General features: G+C 43.2%; 1 protein-coding gene across 4 annotated transcripts in view; it reads right to left on the bottom strand.

Moving 5' to 3' along the window:
- The window catches only part of LOC132404048 (uncharacterized), a 267,886-nt gene that overhangs the window by 11,636 nt on the left and 230,385 nt on the right, over positions 1–25,865 (bottom strand). For 3 of the 4 annotated variants that reach the window (XM_059988027.1, XM_059988026.1, XM_059988028.1), the window contains 4 exons: positions 15,395–15,591; positions 13,189–13,420; positions 10,053–10,224; positions 2,449–2,570 (listed from right to left, as the gene is read on the bottom strand). In XM_059988027.1, coding sequence (XP_059844010.1) covers positions 2,449–2,570; positions 10,053–10,224; positions 13,189–13,420; positions 15,395–15,591 — 723 coding nt within the window. Of the gene's footprint in view, positions 1–2,448; positions 2,571–10,052; positions 10,225–13,188; positions 13,421–15,394; positions 15,592–25,865 lie in introns of those variants that run through there. The other variant, XM_059988029.1, reaches the window with a different exon arrangement.

The raw sequence follows: 25,865 nt of genomic DNA, 5'->3' as shown, positions 1-25,865 counted from the left end.
GCAGACTAGCAGAGCGCCTTACACCTCTTTTGGTAGAGATGCATCTCCACCCCACCACTTTTAGATAGTCACATGAATATACAAGAAATGGAGAGATATGGATCATGTGTAGGCAGAGGGATTATTTTAATTTAGATTACTGTAGGTTTGGTACATAGTGGGTTGAAAAACCTGACCCTATATAGTGCCATACTGATCTATATTTAAAAAATATGGCCTGAAACAATAACGTATTAGTTCTCTCCACATACATTTGCTGACGAAATAGCTAAAAGATGCAGAAACTGCAGCTTCCCGTTGCATTCATGTTTTACTACACTTGTGAGTTTAAAAGAGTTTTAAAAAACTCTGCCCCTTATCTGCACTTCCAACTTTTACCAGAAGGTGCCCCCATAACTCGTACTGGGGCAGGATCTGAGCAAACGAGTTTCTGTGATAATCTGGTTCAGCTAGATAACAACTGCAGCTCTGAAGCTGCCCGGTTCCTTCCAGTTTTATTGCAGAAGTTGTACTGAATGCTCCAATGAAAATATATTCTGAGACTGTATATATTAGATGAGTGTCTGAGTGTCATGGCTTGCAGACTGATGGCGTATGAATGTTGTGCAAGAACAGCCCGCAACAGTTCCTCATATTGCACTGTGCAGTCAGTCGAATGCAGTCCAGCTCATCTCCCACTGAGTGACCACCAGAGGGCAGCAGATGTGGGGGGGGGGGCAGCCTCCAGCCCAGCTTGGAATCAAGCAGCAAACAGCCTGCTCCGGGAGCGTCTCCTTCCTCAGCGGCCGCAACAGGTGACCCCGAGGTGTGAATGAGGCCTGGTCTGTGCCACAACAACCAAGGCCACGCAGCTCCCCCCTCATTGGGTCTCACCGATGAACAAGTGAACAGGAGTTGCAGTATTTTACATTACCAACATCCAACAGGGTCTTGCGATCACAACAAAAATGTCACTGGAAGGCAACCGTCTCCCTGTGCCGCTGACACCTTTTCTCCATGTGTGGCTGAAGCAGGCTTCATCACTGTCCAGCATCTCGCTGGTGGGGTAGTTCTGCACTACGTGACAAGCTGCAGTGTCTTGCCGTCATGAAAATGACGTAAAGGATGAACAATCACACCTTTGGTTAGACCCAGAGAGGCTGCTGCGTCCAACTTACTAGAAGTCGTATATTGATTGCACTTCAAAAAGAATTGGGTAACTTCCCTGTCTTTCTTGAAATACTATATGCAAATTGGCAATGAGGAGGGTCGAGGAGTGAGAAAGACTGGCTGGTTGAGGGGTGTCGCTAAAACAACAACCTTGCGCTCAGCTTCAGCAAGACCACAAAATTAATTGTGGGGCTTTAGGAAGGGGAAGTCAGGAGAACACACACACGCATACACCGGTCCTTATTGAGACATCAGTGCTGGAAAGAGTGAGCAGCTTCACCTTTCTGTACGTCATCATCTCCGACCATCTATTCTGGGCCCAACACATTGATGCCTTCAGGAAGAAGGCACCCCAAAGGAGATTTGCTACGTCACCAAAGACCCCAAAAATTTCTATAGATGTACAGTGGAGAATATTCTGATTGGTGGCATCACAGCCCTGTTTGGTGGCTCCAATGCACAGTATGCATCAGGGCTGTGGAGTCCTTCACAAGCAACAAGCACAATTTCGAGAAGTGGTGCCACAAGAAGGTGCCATCCATCAACTATGGACTGTCACGATCCAGGATGTGCCCTCTTTTCATCAGTACAACAGGGAGGAAGTACAGGAACCTGAAGACTCACACTCAACAATTTAGGAACAGTTCCTTCCCCTCCACCACCAAATTCCCGAACTGTTCATGAACCCCGAACCATCATGGGCTCTTAGCTCCCAGTTGAGCAAGGGCATTGATGACCTCCCTTCTCTATTGTCCAAAGCTGAAGGTATGTATGGTCAGAGTTCATCAATGTTTCTGTAACCCACTGTATCTACTGTACAGGGGACTGGCCTACACAGCTTCACCAGACCTAGTTGCCCGGCCTCACCCGTCTCCACCCCTCATAAGGAACATAGACATGAACCCTGAATACCATCTTGTTATTCCTTTTTCTTTGCACTTGTTATTTGGTTACTTGTAATTTTTTTTATGTCTTGGCCCTGCACCTGGGACCTGATAACCTCCATCTGAAAGGCCTGGGGCAGTTTTAACTTTATTGGTTCAGTAAACTGTTCAGGCAGAGCTGAGAACCATTCAGCCCATCAAGTCCATACCTGATGCTTGTAGACTGACAACTGACCAGCTAAAAATCACACATTTCTTTTATACGTATGATTTTTTTTTCCTCCGAGTCAGCTTAACAATTTAACCAAACTCACTCAAGGCACTGGCACCACAATTCTTGTAGCAAGCTGAAATCAGTCCGAAATTCCAGATTAGCAGAATATTATTGTGCTTTTTAAGTTCCAAAGAACTTTACCTTCAGTACTGCGGGGTCCATTCCAGGAAACATTGCAACTTTCTGACACGGTAACACCTGAGGTTTCTCACAGTCTTTGTCGTCCTCTGTAGTCAATTCTTCTTGTTCCAATGGCCTGGGTTCTGATGAGAGAAGATAATTTTTTTTCATAAGCTTAAGTGAAATGTACCGTATCTCTTCATTTCCTTCCTTCCAGTCTCCATACTGCAGTTGCAAATCTTTGCTCCATTCACCCAATCCCCTCCTGCACATATGTAGATTGTCACCTGCGTACCAGCACTTTGCTGAAGAAGGTATGTTTCATTCACGGACATGTTAGCACATGAATCATTTACACCAACACCAGCCTTCCTGCCCTCAAGGACATATACACAAAATTGTGCTGGAGAAAGGCAACACCTTACAATATCATGAAGGATCCCAGCCAACCTGCTCATGGACTGTCTGTCACACTCCCACCAGGGCAGAGTTACATACTGTACCATCCACGCCAAGACCACCAGACTCAAGAACAGATACTTTCTCCAAACAGACCAACACCTCCACCCACTAACCCACCCCTCCACACCCCCAACCACCATGACTTTACCATTTCCTGTCGGAGTCACCTTTTGTATAGACAATTCCAGAGATGAGGGGGTTAGACTATGAGGAGAGATTGAGTCGCCTGGGACTGTACTCGATGGAATTCAGAAGAATGAGAGGGGATCTTATAGAAATATATAAAATTATGGAAGGGATAGATAAGCTGTTTCCACTGATAGATGAGACTAGAATTAGGGAAAAAAGACTGAAGATTCGGGGGAGTGGATTTAGGATGGTGATGAGAAGGAACTGCTTTTCCCAGGGGTGGTGAATCTGTGGAATTCTCTGCCCAATGAAGCAATGGAGGCTACCTCAGTGAATATACTTAAGACAAGGTTGGACAGATTTTTGCATAGTTGGGGAATTAAGGGTTATGGGGAAAAGGCAGGCAGGTGGAGATGAGTCCATGGTCAGATCAATCGTTCTTATTGAGTGGCGGAATAGCTCGATGGGCCAGATGGCCTATTCCTACTCATATTTCTTATATATTTACATAATTTTCTTTTATTTTACTGTGCTTTTTTGTGCTGCATCAGATCTGAAAAAACAATTATTTCAATCCCCTTTACACTTGTGTACTGGAAATAACACTAAACAATCTTGAAGGGCGGAAGATGGCGTCAACAAACAATGCGACCGAGGCGGCACCCTCCAGACGATTCACAAAACTACTTCTTTTTCTTTCAAGAGGGGTTCTGCTGCTGTGATCTACATTTTGGTGGCATGTTTTCAGGTTGATTGAGCAATCTGGCAAGCTGCTGTCTCCGAGGGTGTTCCATGCGGCTTTGAGTGAGGTTCGTGGCCTAGAGGCCAAGAATCCTGGAGACGGGCTGTGAGCCTATGGTCAATTCCATATCCCACCGATCTCATCAGTGAAAGCGCTGAGGAAGATTGAAGTCATCCAGCTGGGTGAGGAAGACGAGTGGGTGTTCAGCGCCATCAACCAGTCCCTTGCTTGCTGCTGCCAGAGGAAGGGGTCTATGTACGATGGTCTCTCTCTCTCTCTCTCTTACTCTTGCTCCCAGAGAATGGTCACTGCATTCGAATGGTCTCTCACTCTCTCAGAGGACAGTCCGGAGTCCTGAGCAAGGTTTAACCGACACGGTTTGTGGATTGGACTCTGTAGTTCACGTTACGATGCATTTCTGGTCTCTGGTCATTCCTTCTTTTGTTGCTACTTTGGGCAATATTGAATCGGTGTGAATTGGGGCAGCCTGCAGATAATGAGCACTGAACTAAACTGAATATGCCTGGACTCCTTTGATTTTGTGCTTATATTCTGCGTTTCTCACTGGTTTCTTTTTATTACTATTTGCATGATTTGCTTTTTTTTTGCGCATGGGAACTGTTGATGTTTTTTTTCTACAAACAGGTTCCATAGTTTTCTTTGTTTTGTGGCCGTCTGTGGGACGATAAATCTCAGTGTTGTATTCTGCATACATACTTTGATAATAAATGTACAGGTTTACCCCGTTATCCGAAAGTAGAGCATTCTTATGAATCCGTTTGTAAGCCGAAATGTCGTAAAGCGAAGAAGCAATTACCATTAATTTATATGGGAAAAATTTTTGAGCGTTCCCAGACCCAAAAAATAACCTACCGAATCAAACCAAATAACACATAAAACCTAAAATAACACTAACGTGTAGTAAAAGCAGGAATGATATGATAAATATACAGCCTATATAAAGTAGAAATATTATATGTACGGTGTAGTTTCACTGATCAAAATCGGAAAGACAGTGAGCCAAAATCGATTTGGAGAAAAAAAAAATCGGCAAGTACACGCCTACTCACATACACACATATGTACTTATGTATGCGCACACAACTGCCCGCACAAGGCTTCACCGTCATGGTAGTCTTTCTTGGGGTAAGCGGGCGTCGTTTTTTTTCATAAAAGCGAAAATCCTCTTTGGTTAGCGAAAACAGGTACTAATAATGTAGGTCTTTCTTATCAGCCAGCTGTCGTAAAGCGAACGTTTGAAAAATGGGGGCCACCTGTACTTTGAATCTTTGTATCTGCTTTCTGGTCCCAGGGATTAGTTCACAGATTTCAGTTACATTACTAGTTATATTACTAACCTGTAGAAGGTATTCAAGTTTGCAAATGACACAAAAATAGCTGGAAGAGCATGTTGTAAAGAGGATATTATGACTTTGCAATGGGATATAGATAGACGGACTGAGTGGGCAAAAATCTGGCAATCGAGTTTAATGTGTGAGGTCAAAAGACACCATTCAAAGGAATGAAAAAACATATTTTTATTTAAATGGAGTTTTAAAAAGTTATCATCAGGAAGGACGTAAGGAGCCAAAAGACCCACACTCAACAATTTAGAAACAACTTCTTCCCTTCTGCCATCAGAGTTCTGAACGGTTGACAAACCTTGAATACTATCTTGTTATTCCTTTCTCTCAGGGGTTGCAGGGTGGTGTCGTGGTTAGCATAAAGCTATACTAGCGTCAGGGAAAGGGGTTCAATTCCCGCTGCTGCCTGTAAGGAGTTTGTACGTTCTCCCTGTGACTGGGTGGGTTTCCTGCAGGTGCTCCGGTCTCCTCCCACAGTCCAAAGATGGACAGGTCAGTAGGTTAACTGGTCTCATGGTGTAACTGAGCGAGTGGGCTCGAAGGGTCTGTTTAACACGCTGCTTCTCTAAATGAAACACAGTGAGTGACGCTGGCTATAAGTGCCCTTGTGAACACAAATGCACCAAATATTTCTGAAGGAAAGTGGCATTATTGGTGCTTATTGTAAAGAGACTGGAATTTAGAAATAGGGAAGTGTGTTACAATTATACAGAGATGGGCTACAGCAGAACCAGAGCACTATACAGTTCTAGTTTCCTTACCTAAGAAAGGATACATTAGCATTGGAGCAGACCAAATGGGATTCACTAGGTCAGTTCTGGGAATGTGAAGACTGTCCTGTCAAGAGAGGCTTAGAGTCTTTACTTCCTGAAGTGTTCTCTTGCATGTCTCATACTCCGGCACCTCATTTGTCCCTTCCTGTCTATTCTTACTATCCACCTCCTTCTTTTTCTTAACCAGGGCCTCAATATCTCTCGAAAACCAAGGTTCCCCTAACCTGTTATCCTTGCCTTTTATTCTGACAGGAACATACAAACTCTGTACTCTCAGAATTTCCCCTTTGAAAGCCTCCCATTTACCACGTACACATTTTCCAGAAAACAGCCCATCCCAATCCACACTTGCCAGATCCCTTCTGATACCATCAAAATTGGCCTTAGTTAGAATCTCAACCCGAGGGCCAGACCAATACTTTTCCTTGATTACCTCGAAACTAATGGCATTATGATCACTAAATTCAAAGTGCTCCCCTACACAAACTTCTGTTATTTGCCCTGTCTCATTCCCTAACTGGAGATCTGGTAGCGTAGTGGTCAGCACAATCCAAGGAACCTGGGTTCAATTCCCCTCGTGTCTGCAAGGAGTCTGTACGTCGACATTCCTATCTCTGGCTTTGCTAGCACAGGGCACAGGTAACAATCTTGAGTTCACAATCCGGGAGGGCCTGTCCTTTAATTTAACACCAAACTCCCTGGAGTCACTTTGCAGAACCCTGTGACCCTTCCTACACTGGTACCGACATGGACAGTGACCTCTGGCTGCTCACCAGCTCACTTAACAATCCTGCGGACTTGATCTGAGATGTCCCTGACCCCGGCACCTGGGAGGCAAAAGACCATACAGGAATCTTGTTATTGCCCATAGAATCTCTTGTTTGTTCCCCTTACTATTAAATCTCCCATCACTACAGCTCACCCCTTCTCCCCCATAACTTTCTGAGTGAAGAACCAGACCCATTGCGAGAGACCTGACCACTGCTAGGTCATCTCCCCCTCCCAACAGTATCCAAAGCAGTATGCCTGTTATTGAGGGGAACGGTCACAGGGCTTGTCTATCCTCCTTCCTCTCCTGATGGTCACCCAGTTACCTGTGAACTGCACCTTGGCATAACTACCTCCCTGTTTATCCTGTTGCTCAACCCCTCAGCATCCCAAATGATCCGGAGTTCATCCAGTTCCAGCTCCAACTCCATAGCATGGCCTGTTAAAAGCTGCAGCCGGATGTACTTCTTGCAGGTGTGGTCGTCAAGGAAAATAGAGTTCTCCTTGCCTTCCCGTGCCCTCTAAAAGGAGTATCCCCACTGTTCTAAATGTACTAAAAGAAAGAAAGAAAGGAAAATTAAGTGAAAAGAACCTGCCTGCAGCCTCCGCTTCTGCTCACCAAACCCTCTCTAAGCCAAAGCCAGAAGTCCCACTCTAACACCGGACCACTCACACAATGGCTGCTCTACTGAAGCCTAACTTCTTATTGGATCTTGGCAAGTGGCTAATTCTGCACACTCCAACGTCTCCGAGTGACAAGCGGCACGAGAGTGGGAGGATAGCAAGGATGTCAAGAATTGAACAGGTTGTGCCTGTTGAAATGTATACTTAGCCTCACGCATTTTTCTATCATACAGTTCTTTGTAAGCCCTCAAACCATCCTGCAAACAAGCCCTGTTGTCCTTATTGAAACGTATCAGATCCCAAGGGGCAGATGTCACAATGTGTTTAGTAGTGACAGAGCACAGAATGAGGGGATGTGGTTTAAGATCAGGGTTTAGGAACAGAGAGCGAAAGACTTGGCCTAACCTTAAACAAAAAGAAAACTGAAGTAATGGTAATATCAAAGAAAGCTGATTGCAGGTGGCACCCGTTTTTTGAACGTTTGCTTTACGACACCTCGCTGTTACGAAAGACCTCCATTGGTTACCTGTTTTTGCTAACAGAAAGTGTTTTCACTGTTACGAAAAAAGGCAGTGCACGCCCTGAGCAGCCAAGCTCCTCCCCTGGAACTGTATTCTAGCCGGCATTGCTTAAACACGTGCCTGTGAGCATCTGTGCTTTATTTCCGATTTATTTTGTGCATCCGTTAGCAAGATAAGTTCTAAGGTATCGGAGAACCCTAAAAAAGCTCGTAAGGGTGTTACGCTTAGCATAAAACTAGACATAATTACGCGTTTTAATCGTGGTGAACAAAGTAAGGACGTAGTGAGTTTGGCTAAGGAGGCTGGGTTTGTGGAAGTTGACGTAGATGATGTTGAAGAGGTTTTGGCATCCCATGACCAAGAACTGACAGATGAAGAGCTGGTGCAATTGCAAGAGGAAAGGATAACAATTGAAACCGAATGCAAATGGCCTGAAAGTGAAGTCGTCCAGGAACTGAATGTGAAGCAATTGAGTGAGATTTTCACTGTGATTGGCAACGCTGCAATGATGCAGAATAAGTACGACTTTAATTTTGAAAGGGTACGGAGGTTTAGGGCATATTTGCAGGATGGTTTGAGTGCTTACAAAGAACTGTATGATAGAAAAATGCGTGAGGCTAAGCAGTCAAGCGTACTGTCGTTTTTCTAGCCTTCCACATCAGCCACAGCAGACGACAAACCGCGATCTTCGACATCGAGGCAGGCAGACATAGAAGACGTTAGTAACCTGCCTGCCCTGATGGAAACAGATGGCGATGAGATGACACCCCAGTCTCTTCTACCTCCCACCAGCCCAACCTCCGACATCTCAGCCTAACACACCATCATCAGTGTGCTCGCTGTCTTCCCGATTCCAGTAAGTGAAACTACACTGGGCGTACATTATTTCTACTTTATATAGGCTGTGTATTTTTATGTGTTATTTGGTGTGATTTGGCAACTTCATAGCTTAAAGGTTACTGGAGAGAGTGTTTCTGCTGAGAGCGGTTGTGCCAATAGTGCTGCCGAGAGCGCTTACGTGAGATTTTCGCTACGCTAGACAGTGCTGCAATGATAGCAGAAAAATATTTTTATTTTATATAGGATGTGTATTTATCATATCATTCCTGCTTTTACTATATGTTAGTGTTATTTTAGGTTTTATGTGTTATTTGGCATGATTTGATAGGTTATTTTTTGGGTCTGCAAACGCTCACAAATTTTTCCCATACAAATAAATGGTAATCGCTTCTTCACTTTACGACTTTCTGGCTTACGAACCGTTTAATCGAAACGCTCTACCTTCGGATAGTGGGGGAAACCTGTATGCCAAACTGTTGGATCGTACTGGAAAATTAAATCCTGAAACAAGTCCACAACTTCAAGTACCTTGGATCATGGGTAACATCTGATGGCAAATGCGAAACAGACATAATAGCAAGAATAGCAATGGCAGGAACAGCATTTACAGAAAAGAGAAACATCCTAATGAGCAAGAAAATAGCAATTGACATCCACCTTAGAACTTTCAGCTGCTACATTAGTCCTATATTGATGTATGGCTGTGAGTCATGGACCATCACAAACGCAATGGAAAAAAAGAATCAATGCAGCAGAGATATGGTTCTCAGAAGAATGCTATGTGTATCATATATGGACAGGATAACGAATGAAGAAGTTCTACAGAGAACGAAAACATAACGTGCATTACTTAAAAGAAATCAGAAAACAGCAATCAAAATTCTTTGGACACATCATATGAAGAGAGACATTAGAACATTTAGTTACAACTGGAAAGCTGGAATAAAAAGAAGCAGAGGCAGGCAGAGAATGAGAATGATAGATGGATTAACATCACGGTTCGAAACAGGGGAGGCAACAACTACAATTCGGAGGGTCAGGGACCGTGATGGATGGAGAGACATGATTGCCCAGGCCGAACAGCAAGGCACCTGAACATTAAAGAAATTTAAGGTGGCTAATGGATAAATTTTTGAAAGGGTCAGAGGGCTGGGGGATCTGACCCTGAGGAGGTGAGACCTCGCACTGAATGACAGGGTGAGCCTGAAAGGACGATGGCTAGCCCCTCCTACTGTCTTCTATACAAAGAAAGATGAATTAATTACCCTTTGGAACACATACTGTGATTTACTACATTGATTAATCTAGGCAGAATCCATTGTATCCATTGTTCCTTGTATTTACTACTCTCATTCAGCTGAAAGTGACCTTTTCATCCTCCATGCCGTCAACCTTATCTTACCTGTTGAATCTCTGTACATGCATGGATCCATATTTCTTTCAGAAAACTGGTCTGTGCCATCGATCTGGTCTTCCCAGCCTCCCTTCCTGTGCTTTGTCGGTGCCCGACGGAAAGTCTTCCTGCCGAGCTGGATCCGACTCTTCTGGGCACAGCTGTCCAGCGTGGTCACAGGCTGAGGAAGCAGTGAGGGCTCGTGGTCAATTTTATGTCTTTCCAGCCTGAAATATTAACTGTTTCCTTTTCCACATATGTTGCCTAACTTGAGCGTTCCCTGTGTCTTCTGACTGTGTGTAAATTTTATATTACGTTTCCCCCCCCAAATAAGTATTCAATGTGAAGAGCTCATGGAGAGCATAAACTTCATATGCCGCTGAGATAGACAGCCGGATTCTGTGCCTTCTATTCTTTGGTTTTATTTGGTGTTCTAAATGGACGTCCCTCTTCTGAGGCTGTGCCCTCTGGTCCTAGACTCCCCCACTATAGGAAACATCCTCTCCACATCAACTTTAACTAGGCCTTTCAATATTCAATGGTTTTCAATGAGATCCACCCTGCATTCTTCTAAACTCCAGCAAGTACAGGCCCCGAGTCCTCAAACTCTCCTCATACATTAACCCTTTCATTCACGCGAACCTCCTTTCAACCCTCTCCCATGCTGACACATCTTTTCTAGTTAGGGGGTCCGAAACTGCTCACAATATTTCAAGGACAGTTTGACCAACGGCTTACATCCTTGCTTTTGTGTTCCAGTCCTCTCAAAACGAATACTAACATTGCCTTTGCCTTCTGCATCACCGACTCAACTGACAAGTTAATCTTCAGGGAATCCTACACAAAGTCTCCCAGGTCCTATTGCACCTCTGATTTTTGAATTTTCACCCCATTAAAAAAAAAGAGATCATGCCTTTATTCCTTTTGTCAAAGTGCATGACCATACACTTCTCTACACTCTATTCCATCTTCCACTTAATTGCCCATTCCCCCAATCCAAGTCCTTCTGCAGACACCCTGCTTCCTAAACACTCATGCCCCTCCACCTACCTTCGTATCATCCACAAACTTGGCCACATAGCCGTCAATTCCATCATCCAAATAATTGATATATAATGTGAAAAGATGCGGTCCCAACTCCTACCCCTGTAGAACACCACTAGACAACAGCAACCAGCCACAAAAGGCCCCTTTTATTCCCCCTCTTTGCCTCCTGCCAGTCAGCCAATCTTCTATCTATGCTAGTATCTTTCCTGTATACCATGGGCTCTTACCTTATTAAACAGCGGCATCTGTGGCACGTCAAAAGCCTCCTGAAAATCCACGTTAACAATATCCACCAGCTCTCCTTTACCTATCCTTATCTATCAGGGCAAGTTTTTCCCCTGAAGGAAAACATACTAATTTTGGACTATTTTAAAGATAGGAGAGTTAGGTGTATTCTGGGGTTAGGATATATAGCAAATATTAATTTCACTAGCAACCAATCTTCAGATCTGAAGTGGATTGCAGATTAAATTTTAAATGCAGCTCAGAATAATGGGCTGGAGCTGCAGGTTGGGGTCAATCACAAACACTCCACTTAGACCTCAGATGTCTGCATATGCATGAATGCAGCCTAGAGTCAGTGGGGATTAACATTTGTTTTGGGTATCTGGAGTGCAGGTGCAAAGAAAGTGGTGTTTGAAAACTATATGTAATTCAAAGGAAGCATTAGAAACATAGAAAACCTACAGCACAATACAGGCCCTTCGACCCAAAGCTGTGCTGAACATGTCCTTACCTTAGAACTACTTAGGCTTACCCATAGCCCTCTATTTTTCTAAGCCCCATGTACCATTCCAAGAGTCTCTTAAAAGACCCTATTGTTTCCGGCTCCACTGCCTCCTGCAGCCCATTCCACGCACTCACCACTCTCTACGTAAAAAACTTACCCCTGACATCTCCCCTGTACCTACTTCCAAGCGCCTTAAAATTGTGCCCTCTCGTGCTAGCCATTTCAGCTCTGCGGAAAAAGCCTCTGATTATCCACACGATCAATGCCTCTCATCATCTTGTACGCCTCTTTCAGGTCACCTCTCATCCTTCGTCACGCCAAGAAAAAAAGGCCAAGTTCACTCAACTTATTCTGATAAAGCATGCTCCCCAATCCAGGCAACATTCTTGTAAATCTCCTCTGTGCCCTTTCTACAGTTTCCACATCCTTCCTATAATGAGGCGACCAGAACTGAGCACAGAGTTTCAAGTGGGATCTGACCAGGCCTCCTTACTTTCTCAATAAGTCTTGCATGGGGTACCTTATCAAATGCCTTGCTGAAATCTATATACACTACTTCTACGGCTCTACCTTCATCAATGTGTTTAGTCACATCCCCAAAAAATTCAATTAGGCTCGTAAGGCATGACCTGCCCTTGACAAAGCTATGATGGCTATTCCTAATCATATTATGCCTCTCTAAATGTTCATACATCCTGCCTCTCAGGTCCTTCTCCATTAAATTACCAACCATTGAAAAAAGACTCACTGGTCGATAGTTTAGGCCACGCTCTAAACTCATCTGCTTTGTTCATAATGCTCTTTGCATTAAAATAGACACATCTTAAACCATCGGACTGAGCACGTCCCTTCTCTATCACCTGCCTATCCTCCCTTTTGCACTGTCTCCAAGTTTAGATGCATTGTAACAAGAATTGCCCTACTGTACTTATACTTTTGATCTCTAGCATATAAAAAAGTCATGTAATATTGGGTCAGAAGGGTTCTTCCTCCACAAGTGTCTCAATATGATTCCTACTGTTTGTTTTTCGCTGAATAAAACACTTCTATAACCACCAGCTTCAGTGTCTCTCTGGTGACATTATTCATGGTACAACAAGTGAATGTCTATAGTCCCAAATGTAGTTTGCAACATGTCAGTTAATCTCTTCTCTCCATTAGAAAGACTACCTTCTTTCCATCTTCTTTTCTAAAAAAACTGGAATAAGCCTCATCATTGGCAGCATTGAGGCAATGCAGAGTAAGCACCATCCAGGTTCTTTGTTGCCTTCTACTCTGTTGCTCTGTTCTAACAATTAGTGCTCAAGGAGAATGTAAACAGAAGTATTGAAGCCCTTGCTGATTGTTAAAACAGACACCCATAGTTACCTCCAAGAATGAGAATCCTTGAGGAGCTTGGTCATCTTGAGTGACTAGGCCGATAGACTGGGAACTATCTGTGTCGTCTGTGAAGTCCAGTTCACCACGGCTTATGGACCTGGGCTCCTGGAGGGAGCTTGGCTGCTCACTGGCAGGGGTCACCTCTGAGGACAATGATGTGCTTCTTGGGTAGCCAAACGGATCGGCAGTACGGTCCTTGCAGGGCGACACTGGTCTACAGCTGTAACAGAATAAAGTCCAAACCAGTCAACAAGAAATTTAACTTGTGGCTGTTCATATTGTTAGAACAAGTGTGTTTATTTTCTTGGTTCCTGCAGATTGTAATTTGAACCCATAACTATTTTTGCATAAGTCAACATGTTTAGGAACACTATCAGACATCGGAACAAATTAGGCCATTCGGCCCATCTAGTCTGCTCTGCCATTCGATCATAGGCAATTTATTTTCCCTCTTAAGCCCATTCCCCTGTCTTCTCCCCATATTCTTTGACATTCTTACTAATTAAGTACTTAGCAACCTCCACTTTAAATATAACCGATGACTTAAGCTTCATACACAGATTGAGCTTCCACAGATTCACCATCTTCTGTCTCAAGAATTTCCTCCTGATCTGAAGGTTTGTCCTTCTATTCTGAGGCAGTATCCTCAGGTCCTAGACTCCCCCACTAGTGGAAATATCCTCTGTATGTCCACTCTCTCTAGGCATTTCAATTTTTGATCTGTTTCAAAGAGAATTCCCCCCCATCTTTTTAAATTAGATTGAGCATAGGCCCAGAACCTTAAAATGCTCTTTATACATTAATCCTTTGCTTCCTGGGATCATTCTCCTGAACCTCCTCTGGGCCCTCATCAATTCCAGTGCATCCATTGAGATATGGGGCCCAAAACTACTCACAACACTCCAAATGAGGTCTTAACATACTTGGGGACCTCATCAGAATTTTTCCCCTTCTCAGGTATCATACAAGTTATACAGTAATTTAATGCCCTTCCCTTGGACAACATCGGTGGCGTGGAGAGGGGAGACTTGCAGCTTGGGCGACTGCTGGTCTTCCATAAAAAAAACCTTGCCCAGGCTTGCCCCCTGGAAACTTTCCAAGGTGCAAATCCATGGCCTACACCTACAATCTGAACAGGGCTTATCAGCGTAGGTCCTGCTGGAAAAATCATTTCATCTATAGCAAAATGACTTGGAACACAACTTCCATGTGTCATCCTCATTCTCTGCAGCACACTATCCATTTTCATTCTCTTCTCTTGGGCATCAGTGCTTGATAAGGCAGGATATGACCTCTTCCTCTCTTCAATAACAGCTTTACAAAAATAAGCACAGTGTAACTACAGAATGTTCACAAACCATTACAGCCAAGTTGGATTCCCTAAAACGACCCCAAACCTCCGGGTTCAAGAACAGTTACTGTCCCCTCAACCATCAGGTTCTTGAAACAAGGGGGATAACTTCACCCAACTTCACCTACCCCATTACTGAAATGTTCCCACAACCTAAAAACTCATTTTCAAAGACTCTTCATCTCACGTTCTCGACATTTATTGCTTATTTATTTACGATTATTCTTTCTTTTTTTGTATTTGCAGTTTTTTTTTACTTCTGTACTCTGGTTGAACGCCCCAGTTGGGTGGTTTCTCATTGATTCTGTTATGGTTATTATTCTATAGATTTATTGAGTATGCCCAGAAGAAAATGAATCTCAGGGTTCAATATGGTGACATACGCGTACTTTGATAATGAAACTTACTTTGAACTTTGGAAAGTAAAATGTCCACTATTTTCTGCCTCCCTTGTAAAGAGGGCCATTATCTCCACACGGATATGAGCCAAATCTAACACCTTTGGGTTTTTGAGCTCAAGGATCTGAGAGGATTCAACACATCAGGAGTCTCACCAAAACAAATCAACAAGGACTCTATTTCATCCATTCCCCACAACACTGATGTAAAACTCCTAATCAAGGCAGACCAATGGGTAACAAGTTGCTATTCCCATTTGGTGGCATAAAATGTATCGTCTGTTGGAAACTTGCTTATTCTTTAAGAGCTCTGCTACAACAGAGCACATCCCACAGCTCTGCCTTGCTCCAATCAGTACTTTGACCAACAAAGTAGGCGATGGTCTCAAACCGTGGTAAACATATCCTAATTCTAGGTATCTCATGACTTTCACACAACTCTTACATTGTGTCTTCATAGTCTTTTGGCTCATTGTATTTGCTGCTTGGTTCGGTGTCCCCACTTGTGCTGTAGCCTCTCTCCTCATAGGTGCCATACTTTTCTTTGTCGTCACACGTGCAAAACTGGTCTCTCTCCTGCACAAGGGCATCTGTGTCCTTTGTCTTTATATTGGGAGCTACAAAGCACTGTTTCACCCTGTCCTGAAATGAAAGTGAGAGAATTAGAAGGACCAAAAATATCATCCTGTACTATATTATCTAATATTTCCAGCACATAAACAAACGAGTCAGCCAGTAGGATCACAGCAGTGCGAATATTCCGCATGTGCTTCTTTCACTGCATCAACATATCCCTTCATTCCTTTTACCATGACGTTTCCCTTACTCACCTTCTTAACTGTTTCTTGTGATAATGAATCCCCTACGCTAATCAGGATGGTAAGGTTCCATATTGCATTGACGAAGAAGCAGAATGTGTCTGCAACTACTCCACTAAGCCATTTTGATGTGACCCATCTCAGTCTGTGAAAGAGGGTGCTCGGTAAAAGCACTCCTTACACACACTGCCTGGTCATTCTGCTGTCATCGCAGTGCACTTCAATGTCTTCGCCCTGGTATATTCTCATAATGGGTCCTAAACCGAACTGATGCACTCGAGTTGGCTTTATGGTGCCTGTCCTGCCATACATGGAGAATATTCCATTTCTTTAGTACTGAGGATGTGTAAATGTGTACATGTTGTTTGTATACCGTACTTAAGGTAAATACTTCTGTTTATTTTGTAGTATGATTGTAACTACATTGTGGGGGTGCATTATATTCTAATTTATGTGTAGGAGAGACAGAGATAGCAAAATATATATGTATAGATATAGATAGAGAGAGAGAGAGAGAGAGAGAGAAGCAATTCAAGCCAGTCTTCACACGATGTGCCCAAAGTACGATAGGTGGAATCTTGTCATTTGAGCCTCCAGACAGAGACTTGTTTTGATCTCATTGAGGACCGATTTGTTGGTTCTGTGACAGGTCCATGAGATGCGTAGTATTTTTTGCCAGCACCATAGTAAGTACTTTGAAAAGCTTCTGCTGATTTTTATTCAAATTGCTATTCTGCTATTTGTTCTCTGTCTCGGCATCCTGTTATTTTAAACGTGAGTGTACCATACAATATCTAATCGACAAGCTTTCCAAAATTCCAGTGTACCACTTCTGCAACATTACCTGCTCACTCCTCAGATAATGTAGGTACCCTTCTGAAATCTACGTCAACTACCAATAACTTCCTACACGATTTAAAAAAATAATTCTTAAGTAATTGTTTTCTTTGCTAATAACATGAAGACAAAATGATTCCTAGTTCCCTGTACTTTATCTTCCTTAATTACAGAAATCACACTGTCTATCTGGCAGGCCTTTGGCAATGTTCCTTTTTTTAATGCTACACCTTCCCCAATTTCTTTTAATGTAAGTCTGTGCAATCCGTCTCAAACAGGGCCTTTATCCTTTCAGTTTATAGCATCAAACTTCTCTCATTTACTATTTACTCAAATTCATCTCCCATCTCTCTTCCATTCTGACAATAGGCCATGCACCTCCAATGTTGACTGTCTCTCCTTCCACGGATGCTGCTTGACCTGCTGTTTTTTTCCCAACATTTTGTTTTTATTTCTGATTTCCAACACCTGCAAATTTTCATTTTCAAAGAACTTCCCTTATTGCCTTTATTATGACTTCCTAATATTTACAGTCCCTAATTCCAGTCTTACTGCTGAAATTAGGCACTATAAATATTAGTCTTATATCTTTTGTGATTTCCTTTGAATGTCATGACTATTATGGGCGTCACTATTTCAGAGGATCTGTCCTGCACCCAGCATTTAAGTACGATTATAAAGAAAGCACAGGAACATCTCTTACTTCCTTAGGAGTCTGCAGAGATTCAGCATGACAACTGAAACTTTGACAAGCTTCTACTGACACGTAGTGGAGAGTGTATTAACCGGCTGCATCACAGCCTGGTATAGAAACATCAATGCCTTTGAACGAAAAATCCTACACAAGGTAGTGGATTCAGTCCAGTACATCACAGGCCCAACTATTGAGCACATCTACATGAAACGTTGTCATAAGAAAACAGCATCCATCATCCGAGATCCCCACCATCCAGATCAAGCTCCTTTCTTGCTGCTGCCATTCAGGTAGAAGGTACAAGAGCCTCAGGACTTGCACCAACAGGTTCAAAAACAGTTATTAACCCTCAACCATCAGGCTCTTTAATAAAAGGGGATAACCACACTCACTTGCCCATCCATTGAGATGGATCCACAACCACTGATCTCACTTTTAGGGCGTTTTATTTATTATCTCAACTTCTTGTTATTTATTTTGTATTTGCATTTCCACATTTTCTTGTCATTTTCTTGCACTCTGGCTGATTTTTCAATGATTCTGTTACAGTTGCTATTTTATAGATTTGCTGAGTATGCTGGTGGGAAAATGAATGTCACACACACACTCACTCACACACTTTGATAATGAAATTTACTCTGAAACTTATTATGCCAGTTTCCCTCATCAGCACTACTGTAAGTATCAGTCGTGATGCTATCGCTGTTTGGTCATTATGTACCTTCCTACATAATCCCATTTTTGTCTCTAATATGCTTTAATAGTTTTCACAACTTCCTTCATCTTTTATTTAAAAATTCCCTGGGCTTGGGCGCCACAGTACAGTTTGGGCATTCCAGAGTTTGGAGTTCAATTCCAGTGCTGCTCTGCAAGGTGTGTCTGTACATCCTCCCCGTGGATTGCACCGCTTTCCGCCGGGTGCTCTGGTTTCCTCCCATGGTTCAAAGATTACCAGATAGGTTAACTGGTCATTGTAAATTGTCCTGTGAGTAGGTTAGGGTTAATGGGTGTTGTGGGGTTGCTGGGGCTGCATGGCTCAAAGGACCAGAAGAGCCTGTTCCACACTGCATCACTAAATAAATAAATAAATCAGCAAATCAGCATTGTTCTGCAAAATATTTGTATTGGATCTACACATTTCACATAGTTTGAAATCGGACCTTCATGCTTCTGCGATGAACCATTATTGACAAATTTCTTCTCAATATGTAATTCCCTAATTTCTCTTGATTATCATTTCAATTGTTTCCCTGTATTCCTTTTTATATTGCAGTTCAGTGAAAGTTAACTGTAACTTGTTTTAAGATACTATTTTCTTAATGCTTTCAATCCTTAATAACATTTTTCCCAGTGTTCTGCTTGTCTACAAGGTATAAAATTAGCAGTAACTCAATACAAAGCTTTTGTTACATTGGTCATATCACCCGATAGTTTTACTCCTGTTCATTGTTATTTTACTTTCTTTAGATAAATAGGTACATAACATTGCAATTTTCAGTGTTATGCAGCCAGGAAATAGCCAAAGGTATCTTAGTCTCAACTTCCAGCATCAGAAAATGGGCAGCCTCCACAAATACCATTAGAATAATGGTTGAAATAAAGATGTACTGGATCAATATGCTCTTAATCATCTGACAGTTATCTGTGGAGGCACTGAGGTAGTTTAATAAAATGGTTTGGACAAACTAAAGAACATTTCAAAAACATGGAGATACTGGAAAATTGAGAAAACACTGGAAATACTCAGCAGGTCAGGCAAGACCTGTAGAAAGAGAAACAGTTAAGGTTTCAGGCCGGGGACCCTTCACTGGAACTGGGAAGGAGAGAAAACAAGTTAGCAGAGAAAGTGAGAAAGGGCTGGATTGTACAAAAGAGCTACCTCGGAAAGACAAGATATTTTCTCACCCTATCAAATATTCCCTTTGTTCTACCCATCCCTCCCGAACCACCTCTGCTACGGAGAGCCATCTTGTTTACCTCTGGAATGAAACTAAGCTCAGTTGGCTTCCCATGGCACCAGACCAATTCCCATGCCAAACAGGTCAAAGGGTAGAGGCCAGTCTAACAGTGGTCCACTGGTCCTCTAGTTTAAGAGGTTCAGCTCAGGGCCAACAGACTAGACTGGTGAAACAAAATTGTTATGGAAACAGCAATGAAGAGCCCTTCTACATCTGAGTGCAACAGTATTCCTGAGTCTCCACCCGGGAACTGCATGACTGACGGTAGTGAAAACCGAGGAGAAGCTACTGACATGAGGAAGGAAGCCCTGAACACCACCAGCGATAGAGGACCTTCATTGCAGCCCTAAAAGCCAATGGCATAACAGGCAGTGAGTACCCCAACCATTAACTGAGGGGTCTGTGGACCCCAGGTTGGGAATCCATGTCCATACCAATCTGTACTATAGATGGATATTTGGTGATTGGAGTGGACATGGTCAGTTAAAGGACCTCAGCAGGTCGGGCAGCATCCGTTGAAATGAACAGTCAACATTTCGGGCTGAGACCCTTCGTCAGGACCGGCCCGAAACGTTGACTGCTCGTTTCCACGGATGCTGCCCGACCTGCTGAGTTCATCCAGCTTGTTGTACGTGTTGATTTGACCCCAGCATCTGCAGTGTACTTTGTGTTTACAGTTAAAGGACCTGTTGTTGAGCCTTTGACTCGAACTCTTTTCCTTCCATCACAAGCTGCCTCAATAAGGGATCAAACACTGTCATTGCTGTGATGTTAACAAAGCACAGTCATTACCTGATTTTAAAGAACAAAATACACGCAGTCATTACTGCAACAATTAAACAGACCCGGTCTCATTGCCATGCAACCATGAAGTGCACTTTAGACTTTCCACGAAGTGTTTGGAAGACTCTTGCCTCCTGTTCAGCAGGTACAGGGCGAGAGGGTTGGAAAGGGTCACTACTTTTATACATGAAATGTGATGACAGCTTTACAGAGGAGAATTAGGATGGGAGTATTAAACACAGTGGTGGTATTGTTCCTAAACTTGACATTCATTTGGTTGAGCCAATAAAACCCAAAATATCCTGACAGAAAGAACACGTCAGTCAGAAAATATTTCCTTTCAGGTTTACAGGAAACAAATTGCTTCACAAAATACTGGAGGAACTCTGCCGGTTAGGAGGCATCTATAAAGAGGAATAAACAGTCGACATTTCGGGCCGAGAGTCTTTGTCAAGACTGGAAAAGAAAGGGAATAAGCCCTCCTTTCCAATCTTAAAGATCATAAGATTTAGGAGCAGAAGTAGGCCATTCGGCCTATCGAGTCTGCTCCACCATTTAATCATGGGCTGACCCACTTCATCCAGTCCTCACTACCCTGCTTTCACCTTGGATGCCCCGGCTAATCAAGAACCTATCTATCTCTGCCTTAAATACACCCAATCACTTGGCTTCCACAGCCACTCGTGGCAACAAATTCCACAGATTTGCCACCCTCTGACTAAAGTAATTTCTCTGCATCTCAGTTCTAAAAGGACGTCTTTCAATCCTGAAGTCATGCCCTCTTGTCCTAACAATCTTGACAAAGGATCGCGACCTGAAATTATGACTTTATTCCTCTCCATAGATGCTACCTGGCCTGCTGAGTTCCTCCAGTATTTTGTGTGTATTATTCTGGATTTGCAGCATCTGCAGAATCTTCTGCATTTACACCCAAGAGACGGTGCACAGAAAACACTTCTATGGTGAAGTCCAAATACACTTGTTTCAACTGATATTCATTGAAGAACAACGGACGTCCATCATTCTTCGCAATAAAGTCTCAAGGTGCCAAGGCAGAAAGATGACCTAACATCATAGATATAGCAGTATTGGCAGAGAAGCACTGCATCTGCTCTGCAGTCTAAACCAAAACTATCATTCCCAAGTCTGGAATGGGACTTGTAATCACAACCTTATGACTCAGAGGTTGGGGAACTGTCAACTGTGTCAACCATTTCAATACATTTAAGTGTATAAAAAATTCTGGTTTCTACAAACTGCAAAAAAGTTGCTGAGATAAAAGATAACCTCTTCCTTCACATCCAAGTGCTTCTCCACATGGGGATCTCTTTGTGACGTGCCCCATACTATTTCTCCTCCCTGCACTATCACTCTCCCATTTTAGATGTGCCTCACTTTGCAGTCTGACTCACACAATCCAACAGGAGCACAATTAGCAACTCAGCAGCAGACAGGCACAGAAAAGGAACCAGACTTTTTCCTTCTATGCTTTTTGCCCCGACTCACATACACATCAGTTAACACCCTGGCCAGCTGACTCCTTTGTTTCCCAGGTGGTATGAACACATCTGCATAGACCTCTGATTTCTGCAGGATCTCAAAGCTAGATCCATAAGATTCAACCTTCAGGAAATATCCATGATTTCTGGCAGACTCCACTGAAACAAAATGTCCAGTACTTCTTACCCCAAATCAGATGTACAAATTTCAGTCTATAAGTGGTTCCCAAGTTTTACATCCATCATTTCAGTGAAAGGTCATTCAGTTTTACATGCCACAGTAATGTACTTCAGAGGCATTCAATATTCACAATGCAGAGACCTTGTACTGTTGCAAAGTACAAAGTACATTTATTATCAAAGTATGTATTCATTATACAACCTTGAGATTCTTCTCCTTACAGTCACAAAGCAAAGAAGCCCAACAGAAATCATTTTTTAAAAAAAATCGCGCAAACAATAAAAGTAAGCAAGTAGCATTCAGTACTGAAGTTCTCAGAAGTAAGTCCACAGACACGAAGCCAGCAGCTGATTCAAGAGCCTGTTAGCTGCAGGACATGGCCTCAGTTCAGCACAGAGTCAAATTTAGCTTCCTTGGGCACTGCAGTGTCTGGTTCCAACATCATTTTAACAATAAATCTTTTCAGACTGCTGGACACAAGTGCTTAATGTTGGCAACAACTAAAACTACATTGCCCATTACTACTTGTGAGTGTAGACTTTCGAATGCCTCATTTTCAGTGAAGTCAGAGTGCAAAGACTAGGGACTCTGCCAGTAAGTAGTCAATTCTCACAGAGGCTAAGGCCAGGGAGAAGGGGGTTGACAGCGGTTCACAATTATCTAAGCTCGCATGAATTTGATGGTCTGGTGTGAGCATATGGTCCAAAGTACGTCTTCGGATCAACTGTCACACCAAATTTGCAAACAATCTCATATTTTCCCCAAGGAGCCACTCTGCAGGGATGGAACTAGTTTTCCCAACAGGTCCGGACTTTGCTTAAAGATTGTTTTTAAATAGGTAACACCATATGACATAGGAGCAGAATAAAGCTCTTCAGCCCATTCAGTCTGCTCTGCCATTCCATCATTATTATCCCCTCAAACCCATTCTGCTTCTCTTCATAACCTTTGACACCCTTTCTAATTGAAAACCTACCAACCTCTGCTTTAAGTAAACCCAATGACTCGGCCTCCTCAGCCGTCTGTGGCAATGAATTCCATAGATTCACCACCCTCTGGCTTAAGAGATTTCTTCTCATCTCTGTTCTAAAGGGACATCCTCGTATTCTGAGGTGGTGCACCTCTGCTTTGAGGCTCCTCCACTACAGGAAACATCCTCTTCATGTCTACTCTATCTAGTTCTTCCAATATTTATACCAGAGAAAATCTGCAGGCGCTGGAAATCCAAGCAACACACACAAAACACTTCAGGAACTTAGCAGGCCAGGCAGCATCTATGGAAAAAAATAGTCAACATTTCAGGCCGAGACCCTTCATTGGGACTTGAGAAAAAAAGGTGAGAAGTCAGAGTAAGAAGATTGGGGGGGGGGGGGGGGGAAGAAATAAGTTAGTAGGTGATAGGTGAAACTGGGAGAGAGGGAGGGGTGAAGTAAAGAGCTGGGAAGTTGATTGGTGAAAGAGATCCAGGGCTGGAGAAGGGGGGAATCTGAAAGGAGAGGACAGAAGGCCATAGAAGAGGGGAAAGGAGGGGAGGAGCACCAGAGGGAGGTGATGGGCAGGTAAGAAGATAAGGTGAGAGAGGGAAATGGAAATGAGAAAGGGTGAGGGGGGGGGGCATTAGCACAAGTTTGAGAAATTGATGTTCATGCCATCAAGTTGGACACTACTCAGGCAGAATATAAGGTGTCGCTCCTCCAAGGTGAGTGTGGCCTCATTGCAGCAATAGAGGAGGCCATAGATTGACATGTCAGAATGTAAATGGGAAATGGAATTAAAATTGGTGGCCACTGGGAGATCCTGCTTTTTCTGGCGGATGAAGCGGTTTCCCAATCTATCTCAGGTTTCACCAATATACAGGAGGCCACAATGGGAGCACCAGACACACTATATGACCCTAACAGACTCACAGGTGAAGTGTCACCTCATCTGGAAGGACTGTTTGGGGCCCTAAATGTCAGTGAGGGAACAGGTGTAGGGACAAGTGTAGCATTTGTTCTGCTTGCAAGGAGGGAGATCAGTGTGGAGGGACAAACAGATAAGTGAGTTGCGTAGGTAACGTAAATAGCTATCTCCAACAGAATCCCACTGTCAAGCACATCTTTCCCACCCCTCCTACTTTCTGCTCTCCAAGGAATTGCTCCCTACAAGACTTCCTTGTCCGTCCGTCCTTCCCCACTGTCCTCCCTCCTGGCCCGAAAAGTTGATCATTTACTCTTCCAGAAATGCTACCCAGCCTGCTGAGTTTCTACAACATTTTGTGTGTGTGTGTTACTTTCAATATTCGATAGGTTTCAGCGAGATCCCCCCCCCCCCATTTTTCTAAACTCCAGCATGTTCAGGCCCAGAGCCAATTAAACGCTCCTCATATGTTAACACTTTCATTCCCAAAATCATTCTCATTAACCTCCTCAGCTCATCCTTTAAGGGGCCCACACTGCTCGCCATATTCCAAGATCACATCCACATACTGTATACTCTACGTATAGACACTGCTCTATGGTGCAGTTAGCAATTCCTCAGTTCCTAAAGGAGGAAATCTAATTAAGCTCAGAGTAAAGCACACAAAGGAAATCACGGACAAACCCTGATCAATATTTGACGCATTTGGCATTAAGTTATTCAGCTTAAGCATTGAGCTAGTGTGGAAAATAGAATCGACTGGAAATGAGAATGCTTATGTCCTCTACACACTTGATGGCATCAACAGGCTCCTGAAATATGTGTTTTATTCAAAGTATTCAAGACTAGCACAAAAAAAACATCCTCTCTTCCTAAATTTCCAAGCTGTCTTGAACAGGAAATGTTCTTATTTGGGAAGGAAATATACTTCCAAGTTGCTAAACATGAAGATGATTAATTCTTTTCATGCAGATCATTGGAGAGCTTGTGTCCTTGGGATTGTGTATCAATTTACTGTTAACAGTTCACATCATTTACCAGAATTCCTGTAGTGGCTTCTGGAAATAACTGGAGCAACTTTGGTCAGCCAGTTTCAGGTCAGTTAAAACTGTGAAAATGTAACTCTGGGAAGATGTTGGAGTCCATTATTAAGCATGAGGTTTTGGCATACCTAGAGACATATGATAAAATAGGCCAAAGTCAGCATGGTTTCCTTAGGGGAAAATCTTGCCTGACAAATCTATTGGGATTTTTTAAGGAAATAACAGGCAGGATAGACAAAGGACTGTCAGTGGATATTGCGTACTTGGATTTTCAGAAGGCCTTTGACAAGGCTGCACTTGAGGCAGCTCGACAAGATAAGAACCTGCGGTGTCACAGGAGACATACTAGCATGGATAGAAGACTGGCTGACTGGCAGGAGGCAGAGTCAGAATAAAGGGCCCTTTCTGGGTGGCTGCTGGTGTTCCATCCTGTTCCGAGGGAATTGGTACTGGGACAACTTCTTTTCATATTATATGTCAACAACTTGGATGGCGGAATTGATGGCTTTCAGGCCGTTTGTGGAATGATAAAAAGATATGTGGAGGGGCAGGTAGTGTTGAGGAAGCAGGGAGTCTGCAGAAGGACTTAGACAGATTGGGGAACCGGCAAAGAAGTGACAGATGGAATATAGTGAAGGGAAGTGTATGCTCTTGCACTTTGGTAGAAGTAATAAAGGCGTAGACTATTTTCTAAACAGAGAAAATTCAAGAATCAGTGAATCCTGGTTGAGTTGGTGGTAAGGAAGGCAAATGCAATGTTAACATTCATTTTGAGAGGACTAGAATATAAAAGCAAGGATGTAATGCTGAGGCTTTATAAGCCATCGGTCAGACCACACATGGGGTATTGTGAGCAGGTGTGGGCTCCTTGTTTAATACAAGTGGTACTAGCATTAGAGCAGATGCAGAGGATGTTCACAAGAATTAAAGGGTTAACATATGAGGACTGTTTGATGGCTCTGCGCTTTTACTCACTGGAGTTTAGTAGAATGGGGGGGGGGGGGTCTCATTACTGAAACATTGAATATCAAAAGGCCTAGATAAAGGATGTGGAGAGGGAGTTTCCGATAGTGGGAAAAGTCTAGGACCAGTGGGCACAGACTCAGTATAGAGGGGTACCCATTTAGGACAGAGATGAGAAGGAATTTCTTTGGCTAGAGGGTAGTGAACTTGTGGAATTCATTGCCACAGATTGCTGATCAGA

This window comes from Hypanus sabinus, chromosome 13, assembly GCF_030144855.1.
Source record: "Hypanus sabinus isolate sHypSab1 chromosome 13, sHypSab1.hap1, whole genome shotgun sequence".
Classification (NCBI taxonomy): Eukaryota; Metazoa; Chordata; class Chondrichthyes; order Myliobatiformes; family Dasyatidae; genus Hypanus; species Hypanus sabinus.
The sequence above is the reverse complement of the archived record's forward strand: the minus strand, read 5'-3'. Positions and strand labels throughout refer to the sequence as shown.